This window comes from Tauraco erythrolophus, chromosome 20 (genome assembly GCF_009769465.1).
Source record: "Tauraco erythrolophus isolate bTauEry1 chromosome 20, bTauEry1.pri, whole genome shotgun sequence".
In the NCBI taxonomy this organism is placed as follows: domain Eukaryota; kingdom Metazoa; phylum Chordata; class Aves; order Musophagiformes; family Musophagidae; genus Tauraco; species Tauraco erythrolophus.
This window is the reverse complement of record NC_141484.1, coordinates 7,991,659-8,002,187: the sequence shown is the minus strand read 5'-3', so window position 1 is coordinate 8,002,187 and position 10,529 is coordinate 7,991,659. Positions and strand designations below refer to the sequence as shown.

Sequence of the window (10,529 nt, the reverse complement as noted above, 5' to 3'; positions counted from 1 at the left end):
TCGTGGTGGTTTGGCGATGATTACAGGGCCCCAGGCAGATGTGCATGCCCTCGGCACTGCACGGTGCTGGACAAGAAGGGCCTGGAGCAGGAGCCATCCCTGTGCAGCCCGTCAGGTTTGTATTTGCAGGTTGCTTTGGTTTTTTTCTTCTTTTTTAAAAAAAAAATGTGCACAGTTCCCTTGTGTGTTTTTGTGTTTTACCACCGATTGGATTGACCTCAAGGACCGTGCCGGAGCTGAGGCAGCCTGGGAACTTGCTGGAGCCTGGGCAGCAATAAAGAGCATCGCAGCCCCCGGAGCCAAACCTTGCAGTGCTTTGGGCTGCTGAGAGCCTGGATGCAGCCAGCACGTCCCCGGTGTTGCCCCCAGTCTGTGCCAGGGACCCGTGTCCCTCTGCTATGGCACACAGGGACAGCGGTGAGAAGGAGCTCCGCAGGGTGCGTGGCATGTAGGGTGGCCCCGGTGTACCAGCAAAAATGCCCAGCAGGCAGGTGGCTGCCAACGATTTGTGGGTATTTTTGAGCTCCTTTTAGCTGCGATTATTAGTACATAAAAATCTGGAGCTTCCTCTGCCCCGACCCTGCAAGGGGGTGGCTGAGCTGCAGTGGGTCCCTGGGAGCTGCTGTGTCCCAGGGAATTAAAAGCATCACCCGCCCGGGTGCCTGAGCACCAGCTGCTTTCTCGGTGGGCAGAGCAACCGCTGGGTCGATTCAGGTCAAGCCCTCCATGCGGGGGTGGGGGAAAAAATAAATTAAAAAAAAGCTTCCTTGGTATCTGTGCGACATGGCCAGGCTCAACCAAACCCGCAGCAGGAGGGATTAAGGCGCTGCTGGCTCACAAGGAAGCCATTTGCTGGCTTAAATCCCTCGTTTCATTCCCGTCCCCCCTCGTAGCTCTGCAGAGAAATAAGATTCCGGAGAAGGGTCCCTTCCCCAGAGAGAGGAAGCCCCACGCCTGCACACTGCAGCCAATTTGGTGCTGGCACCTGCTAGCGACCGGCCTCACGCTCCATTGCAAGGCTTTGCTACATGAGGCTACAGGTTTGAACAGTTTTAGCTTTTTTTAGCTGTATGTTTCAAAATTGTTGTGCTTTAAGGTGCTCTGGGCTGAGCATCTCCCAGGCTGTCCTTGCTGCAGCAGACACGTGTGCCCTGAGCAGGTGGCACAGGCTGACCTCTGTTTTGAGGCGGTTTGCACTTATATCCAAAGTGTTTTAGCTGAGTTTTTGCTCAGCCCCAGGCAGTTTCATGGGCCTTTTCCCACTCCAAAAGAAATCCTAGCCCTAACAGAGAAGGGCTAATAAGCCTTAAATGATCAGAGCGTAACTAAGCCCATGGACTAGGAGAACAGCCTAAAGTATTAAAAAATATGGCTTGAAGCACACAAAAAAACAGCTCCTAGCAAATCCAAGACTGAGGAGGTAGAAATCCCCATCATCATCACCCTGGTGAAGAACCCTGACACAGGCAGGTATTGCTGCAAAACAAGAGGGAAGGGGGCAGGCACTTACAGCTACTGATTTTATTGCATTACTAATAATCTGGAATATAAATTGGGTGAGTTGGACTATTGTTGTGATTGGACTGAGGGTAAGTGGTTGACGCATTTTCGAAGCATTAATTAAGACACTCAAGAGATAAATTCTTGTCCAAGACCAATAACGTGGGTGACAAAATGCTCTTTGCTCTGTGGTTTTACCCTTTCCAAAGGCATCTCAGCCCCATCTAACCCCACTGCATTGACTCTCTCCCTCTTCCATTGCATCTCGATCATATAGTGAAGAGCAAAACCACCTGAAAAAGGAATAAATTACTGGCCGTGTGAAAGGCAGAGATGTGTTCGATCTGTTGTTCAAGGGCTCCACCGCACAGATTTCTCCCACCTCCCTGAGCCCCAGAGCAGGGCACGGGGCTGCACATCCACCCCGGGCATGCACGCGCACACACACACGCACACACTGCTTTATTATAATTTTTTTTTCTTAGCAAAAAAATAAAAATTTATTGTCCTCTAAAAAAAAAAAAAATCCATCCTGCCCTTGGAAACTGTGACACAGATTGAGTTCTTTCCAGCCCCACATGCAAATTCACTCTGCCAAGAAAAGAGTCTAAACCAGGTTTCCGACAGCCAAAACACATATTTACAGAGTACGAGAGAACGACAGCTGAAATCACAGTTCTATACATGGAATCAACAACACGGTTTACACACCACTGATCACCATTCTGCCAACTTCTACACGGACTAGGGGCACTTCTGCCCAGTGCCCTTCCTCCTGGGGAAAGCAGGGAAGAGACTGGTCAAGAATTACCACCAGAAATACTGCAGTGTGTATTATTATTTTTAAAACGTATACGGTATTTGTTTTAACATTGGAAGCTACGGAGTGGGGAAGCCCCAGAAATCTCTCCGCTGCAGTCACTAGTTTGCAGGAACACTTCACCTTTAAAACACTAGGTTTTACATCAGTAACATCTATTTTGCTGTTGGCCATCACTCCAAGGATTGTTATAATTCTGGAGGAAAACACTGGTTATATTCTTCCTTCTCAGATGGGGGAAAAGCAGAAAGAGAGGAGATTCGGAGGCTGGTGGAACAGCAATGAATTAGTGAGTCCGTTCAGTGTAACGGGCTTCCCCACAGGGTAAGAACTTCTCTTCATTGTCTCAGCTGCACAAGCCTTGCAAGTGGCTCAGGTTCAGCTTCAGAGATGTACGGAAAAATATAAAACCCTTCGGCAGGGGATCAGCTGCAGCGACTCCCCTTCGGAGGGTGGAATCTGCTTAAGGAAAATGCTGTGCTCCAGCTCTGAGACTTTCCCCCGGTCCCTCCTGCGCCATCGTGTCTTTGCCACAGTTGGCGGGCGGCTACGGCATCTAAGGCCGGAGGCGATCTAAAAGTGGTCCTGTTAGCCCAAAGCGATGCCAAAACTCTTCAGCTCCTGGCTCTCGGCTACAGCTCTAGCCTTGCTTTTTTGTATCTATCTACCCAGGACAGTGCTGTCTTGAGCCATCTGCTTCTATATTGTTTTTCCATAATAATGTAAAAGTTTCTTGACCTTTAAGATACCACGGTTTCACAACACAATTAAGACTCCTTTTGCTCAGCTCTCAGCTCAGAAGCGTCTAAACTGCACAATTAGTCACCGAGGTCAACGCTTCCAAAGCTCCCAAAAATGTGGGGAGGAAAATGTCATTATCCAATAAGGAGTCGGTGTGAAGAGGCAGGACCCAGGCGTGCTCACAGCAGCCAGCTGGGCTGCTCAGCAAGAAGCCTCAAGGACCAAAAACTTGGTTTTGAAGTGTGACTGGGCCAAAAAAGCCCCTTTAGTTCTGATGTGTTACTGCATGTCATGTAAAAGGGAGTTCCCACTCCAGAAGGAAGCGTGACAGTACATTACAGGGGCCGTACATATTAGCACCAGGTTTATTTCAACAAGACTCTTTTTACACCATACAGAAGCTGACCACAGACTCTTAAGCCTTAAACGCAGCGCTGTGATTACGGTTCATCCTTCCTGCCTGGGGCAGGCGGTAATAACTGCTGGAGTGGATCAGAAACGCTGCCCCTTCCCCTGCTCTCACCTCACTCGCTTATGAAATTGTCCTGTAAGTGGCCCCCCCAAATATTCACAAAATAGTCAAAGATGAAGTTCTCTTTTTCCATCTGATGCTTAAGAAAATAATTCACATTTCAGATATTTTACTTTCTTTTAAAGCAGCAAACAAATTAACAGAAAGCTAAATTTAGGAAGTGTTTCTTAAAGAACCAGAGGAAAGCGAGACATAGTCTATGTGCTTGTGCAAAGAGAGTGCTGAGACACGTCGGGGGGGAGGGCAAGGGAAGGGGCTAGTGCTAATTCCTTCAGGCTGTTCTGCCATGAGTGCAGTGTGGCAACGGAAAGTTAAAATTTAAGGGCCACAAACGGGGGAAGTTTTGAATTCTTTGGTCCTTCAGTATAAGTTTTAAAACAGAGAAACTGTTTTGCTCAAAAGGGAAAAAAACGTGCTTTCTCTGCCCTGGAATTTTCCTTGCAACCCCCTGCCTACGCAATGCACCCACACGGAAACGGGGGGCAAAATCTCTCTTCCGCCCTGACAGCCCTGCGTCACACCGCGACTGAGTCCCACGGAGACAGCTAAAGCTGCCATCAGGGGACAAGTGCCATCTGAAGAGAAGGGACCAAGTGAAGAGCCCCTGTGGCAATCAGATGCAGTCTTGCAGCCAGGTGCTGGGCAGTTCTGGAAAAAAGAGGGTTGGCCAAAGGCAGCACCACCCTGAGCAGTCCCACGGGGAGGCAGGAGAGCAGATAAACCACCACGCTCATAAAAAGTGTTACAAACCAACAGCCAAAACAGGCTGATCAGCTCTGGTTCTTATAAATATTAAAGACCTGATTCAAGACTTTATTTCCTATGATTTAAGTTAGTTACAAAAACTTTTTAGTAAATTTTTATCTTAATTGGGCTTTTTCCTCCTCCCCCCACTTTTTTTTTTTCTATTTTTTTTTTCCTAAAAAAAGAAACGTTCATGTATTTTAATAAAAGGTCTTTCCTTAAGATCAGACCAAGGCAGATGCACTGCCCCATGGCACAGACATTCAAAGGCTATAACCAAACAACATAGCCACAATAATCACTCAACAGTGTCTCTCCATAAAAAAAAAAAAATTAAAAAAAACTGATGCTAGTTACAAGAAAATACACATGGAAAAAAAAAAAAGCATTTTTACCAAAAAACCCAAAAACAAGTTAATGGGAAAAACATAAAAAAAGAACTACACAGAGCTGCACTTAAGAGATCATCTGGGAATGCATATTAACCCCTTCCATGTAAAGGAAAGGTGGAATTATGGAAGCAAACCTAATTATGTCTTTGCATTAAATATGAAGCTTTCTGAGAGGCTCCAGTAAAAATTCAGTTTTCCTACACAGTGGGCTGCTGGAGGTTCCAGTGCTTTTCCAGGTCAGGGAGGGGTAGCACAGGCAGCATCCCTGTGCAAAATAAAAATGTTTAGTCAACTGAGCGGCCTTTTGGTTGAGATCCCAGCAGGTTACTGCAATCCACCTGATATAAAAACCCAATGGACACACTGGTCAAGAAAGTCACAGGAAAGCTCAGCTACTGGACAGGCCTAAGCTGGTGGCATTTCTCTGTCACGTTGGACTTTCTCTGTCACCAGACACCATACGTGATCTCTAGCATGAGGGCTTCTGGACCCAGTAGTCCACAACCCATCCTTGAGCTGCTGACACAGGAAACATCGACTCTGTTCATCACGAGTGTCCTCAGGTGACCTGGAATTGTTTCGTGCATTTCAGCAGTGACTATGAATCAGGTCCCTGTGGCTAAAACAAAATTAATCTGGTCTGAAACAGTAGAAAGTCTCGAGACAACCACCAGACAAAGGTGGCCTGGAGAGAACTAACCTCTGCATCCATATTTCTTTCATAAAGGGCTTTAGCTCACACAAGGGCAGTACTTCTAAGGCTGCTCAGACCTGGAACACGTTAGCTGTATCAGCAATGAACACTAGTCACTGAATTTTGGGGTTTGGCTTGCTCTAGGTCCAATACTTTTTTTTTTTCCCTCTTTTCTTCTTTTCATAGAAATATACAAAGAGTGTAAAAAAAATTTAAAAAGCGAACTTTGCTGATTAAATGACAGACAAAGTTCCTGCACATTCAGAGATCGGCAACGTGAGGCCCACCAGGCAGGCACCCAGCGGAGCTTCCATCAGGGAGGACGGCTTTAACCAAGCTGGGTCAGTGAAAGAGCAGGGAGGCTGAAGACATCAACAAGTCATTTCAATCCACCTCGATCCTCCCTGTGATCTCAACTCTTCCTCTGGAAAGCACGTGGAAGCCCCTCTTGCCCACTCTAAATCCTTCTGGAAATAGTCAAAAATTTGTTATCACCTAAATAGAAAAAGAGGAGAAACACAGACTCTTTGCAAACGGCCCTTTGATCTGTATTAAAAACAGCTCTCAAAGTTCCTCAAGAGTTAGAATTAGTGGGGCACGGGTGAGGGGCAGTTTAGATACGGGATGTAAAATATTAAAAAGTGCTCTGCAACTAATTTTTGTTTTGTGTGTGTATGTGCTTGTGTGTGCATATATATACACACATACACAGACATGCACATACACACACACATATACATATATATATATACACATACATATATATATGTACACATACATATATATGTACGTATGTATAAAGTTAAAAAGTTCTATACGATATGATTAGAACAAGTGTCCTTGGAAGGTCACGACTGGAGAGAGTGGGGCCTGTTGGGATGGCAGATGGGGCACTCGGCCTCCTCGGCGCACGTTTCACACAGCACTGCGTGTTGGCACGGTAACACCACCCGGTTCTCCTTCTGACACTTAAGGCATTTCACTGACTGCATCTGAAATACCGCCTGCAAGAGAGGGGGACAGGGCAAAACATGAGCAAAGCCACAAAGCCAAAGGGCTCCCGTCCTGCATCCTGTGCCGTGCAGTTCGGGGAGCAGCAAGGAGGCAGCAGGGGAGGGACCTGCAGCTGTCCACCCATTCACCTTCTGAAGCGAAAGCAAAGCAGCACAGCACGTTGTCTTTTAGGACTTTTAGGATCAACAGAGCAGCTTTGATTGGCTTAAACTCTGTACTTTAGGCACAAAAAAGAGGTAAGTATTTTCCTGTAAGCTGGCTAAAACTCACTTGGGCTACATCCACCTGGAATTGCTTTGATAGGCTGCTGATTTCTGCAGTACTAAAGAAAAGGGAAAAAAGCAGGGATCTGTGGGAGCAGGGAGAGCAAGGCTCTGCCCTGCACATCCCAGGCACTCACCTTATCGACCTTCTCCAGGTTTGCCCGCAGCTGTTTCTGAAGCGTGTAAAGCGAAGAGAGCGAGAGGGTTTCCAGGTCAGAGAAGGAGCGCAGAAACTGAGGGTCCTGGCCCGTGTGGATCCTCTCCAGCTCCTCCTGCAGTTTCTTCACTTGCAGCTCCAAGGCTTCCCTCTGCTCACGGGCCAGTTCACATTCCATGTTAGCTGTGTTGGCGCGATCATTTGCTTCCTCTGCCTCCTTTTTCCAAGCATCACAAGCCTGCAGGTTCCAACAAAGAGGGTAAAAGAAGCAGCCTGAAAACTCAGTCAGCCTCCAACACAGAGTCCCCGGCAAAACTATCCACTCGCATACGCTCCTCACCAGGAGCGTGTTCTGCTCAATCTGCCCCGTTCCCAACTTCCTAAACACCCTTGGAGCTTCGCTTGAAAGTGCTGCTCATTCCACACACCCCATCTGGTCGGGCTGTGGTTCTACATGTTTGGCTCACACTGTTAAGAGGATGAACTTTGCAAATTGGCAAATTGTCATGGATCTAAGTCAACTGCCAGGTCTAAAAGACTGTCAAGCAAAGCACCTCAGTGCATCTGTTATGACACGTGGCTTTGTGTGTCCAGCATCTGAACACATCAGGTGCAGTGATCCAGTCCCCCTTGCCCAGGCAGAAGAAAGAATAAGAATGCTTTGTAAAACCTACAGCTCTTCCCATCACCTCAACATCTGGAAAGCTTCTCATTAAAGGCTGCCACCCTCCTACTCCTTTACACCCCCTAATCCCTCTTCCCAGGAGTTGCTCGAGTACCTGTTTGGCTTGTTTCCAAGACTCTTCCCACTGCTTTATTGTGCCGTTGGCTTCATCCAGTTCTTGTCGTAGCCGTGCCAGCTCCGCAGCACCTGGACCTGACAGAAATGCAGGTGAGGTACTGGGCGAAAAACTCCCCGAAGCAAAGTGTTCCCATATGCTGCTGTTCATCCCATTTAAACCTGTTTCACAGGGAAATAGAGAGGGTTATGTCACAGGTGCTGGCATTTTCCCCACTTCCTCCCTACCCCTGTGAAATCTAAGATTCCAAAATGTGTACATAGGAAACCGACGATCATCTTAAGAACTGCGTTCATCCCCAGGACCCAGGAGTTGGTCATAGATGGACTTTATAGGGCAAGTTTCACGCCATTAGGCCTCAACTTTAATGACACAGGGAGGACCCAAGAAACTGAGTGGAAGCAACTTTTGAACCAGGCTGGTTTTAGAAGCATCGATTTTAAAGCAGAGCTGACTACCAGCTTGAATCTCAGGTGGTGCTTTCTCTCACACTATACCCTAAGAAAACTGCTGGTTTTGTCTCCTCAGCTTGGTGCTTAGAAAAGCAGTCTCACTTCCCAAGCAGTGAGACCAAAATGCACCAACATCACTTCTGTTTGCATATACAAGAAACAGCACTAACTGGAGAACCCTGTTTATAAACAAGTGGAGGCGATAGTATAGACACCAGCTTCATCCCCTGCAGAGTTCTAGCGTAAAGCTAGTGACAGGCAACAGAGAAAACTAACTAATCACTTCCCTATATTAGCTTGTTCAAATAATTTATCTTCTCAGGAAGAAATTCAAGGCTTAGGAGACAAAGCAGTAGAAAACCAGTTGTAAACAAAACTGGCTATTTTTCACAAACTCCAAGGTTTGTGCTCTTTTAATAATGACAATAGTTTTATTTAAAATAAGCATCCACACTTTGCAGTCAGGGGAGAACTATCAAGTTCACTATCAAGACAGAGCTACTGAGTGATGTGGACTCTTGTGCACCCAAACATGCACCAGTTCGATGTAGCAGTCATCTTCGTTAGTGGTGCTCACCACTAACTATGGACATTCCTAAATCTAGTTGCAGTTGATAATTCTGATCTTACTGCAGCCGAACTGACTATTTGCAAGCAAGCCCTGGGCTCAACAGCCACCGAGCAAGGGCTAACCCAACACCACTTACTTCCCATTTAGTACCAGCCAAGACACAGCTACAAATGTACAGCTGAAAAATAGTAACTTGTCTTCACTAAGGGCTTAGGTGCATTAACAAGTCATTCAGCAGAGTAAAAAGGGCTCTTCACTGGCTCAGGCCACTTACCATAGATCCATTTCAGCTGCTCTGAAGCATGCTCAGTTGAGAGTAAGAAATTTTAATGGAACCTCAGCTCACATTTTGTTTTTAAAGCTCCAGTTTACTTGAAAGGGAATCTAAGCAAGATGCTGGCAAGCCACAAATTCTGCCATAATGCTGACCAAGCTTATCATCTTGTTTCTTTTCACTCCCTCTTTCCACCTGCTGTTCTCATTTCACATTTGAAGTAGCAAGCCCCTTTGGTCAGGAATGCCTTCTCTGCACATTGTGCATCTAGCACAGTGGGAACTAGCCCAGCACTAGGTATTTTTAATACAATTGCAATACAAATAAGTAATAAATATGCACTAACTTATTGTGTATTCAGCAAGTCACATGGAACAGACAGATTCCAGATTCTCAACTGCTAGGTTACTATTTAAATACCTTATCAAAACCTCAGCAAAAACGTGTTTTGTTGTATTACAGGAAAATGCCCAACTTTTCTTCTTAAAAATCAAGTATTTAAATGCATTTGTGAACTTCCTGCATTTCTTTGGTCTTTTCTTTGTAGAGCTACATAGTCAAGACAAATATAACTGCTTAACTTGTTTCTTCTGAAATTAAAAGCAGGCCTTATCAACAAGTTTTCCTTTTCTTACTGAAACTGGGAAGAAAAGCCAGCCTCAAGACTTAATAATAGCAGAGATGCCCTCTCATGTCTCTTTTCTTATTACAGTACTCGTAAAAGCTGTTAAAGCCAAACAAATAGCAATTGCAAGGCATGAAAGCATGGGTTTGGCCTTCACAAACAAAGGAAGCAGTTACACAGATAAGTGCAAGCAGAAATAGATTACAAAAGCATGTAATCATTTTATTAATTAAACTGAATATTAAAGATTAAAGCGCATCTCAACTTTGAAGAAGCATTTACATCTAGTATCAATAGAGAGAACTAATATTTGCTGTTACTAACAGAAACGAGCAGAGTCAGTGTCACTGTAGCCTTGAGCCCCAACAGTTTTATTTCTCAAGGTAACCCTGCATCTTGATAATAAAACAGATTGAGCCCCTCAGTTCCCAGTTCTGTTCAATACAGCTGAAGCTCCAAAGCAATTTGTCTTCCCTTCACAGACCCTCATACAGGAAACAGACCCTCAAGAGGCAAGAAATTAAAACAAAACAAAACAGAAAACGGAACAAAGAGGACAAAGCTGGAACATCGTAACTTTTTGCTAAGTCCATACTGCAAAACTGCATGCAGAATGCCAAACAGGAGAAAAAAGTACAATGACCCAAGCTTGCTCTACAGGTTCCAGAAACCAATCTGACCTACAAGCAGTCCCACGGGAAAACTGCAACCCCCATCTTAAACAAGTAAAGCTGAGGATCCAACTCTGGGCTTTATGTAAAGGGAAGTCTCAGCACAGCATCGTTGGCAGGAAAAGGCAGAGCTCTTTTCCCTGAAAGGTATCATCAGAGCAAGTCACTTAACCCATCTGTCCCTTTTTCTCAACCTAGAAACTTGGGAAGTAGAGGGAATTCCTCTCTTGTTCACAAGGTATTAGCTGATTTTCAGTAAAGCAGCTTCTAATGCTGTTG

At 45.6% G+C, this 10,529-nt stretch overlaps 1 protein-coding gene across 8 annotated transcripts in view; it reads right to left on the bottom strand.

The window, feature by feature from the left end:
- Positions 1–1,967: 1,967 nt before the first annotated feature.
- The window catches only part of UNK (unk zinc finger), a 46,528-nt gene continuing 37,966 nt past the window's right edge, over positions 1,968–10,529 (bottom strand). For 7 of the 8 annotated variants that reach the window (XM_086624244.1, XM_086624245.1, XM_086624247.1 and 4 more), the window contains 3 exons: positions 7,637–7,818; positions 6,838–7,095; positions 1,968–6,427 (listed from right to left, as the gene is read on the bottom strand). In XM_086624244.1, coding sequence (XP_086480370.1) covers positions 6,272–6,427; positions 6,838–7,095; positions 7,637–7,818 — 596 coding nt within the window. In that variant the 3' untranslated portion in view covers positions 1,968–6,271. The remainder of the gene's footprint in view (positions 6,428–6,837; positions 7,096–7,636; positions 7,819–10,529) is intronic. The other variant, XM_086624248.1, reaches the window with a different exon arrangement.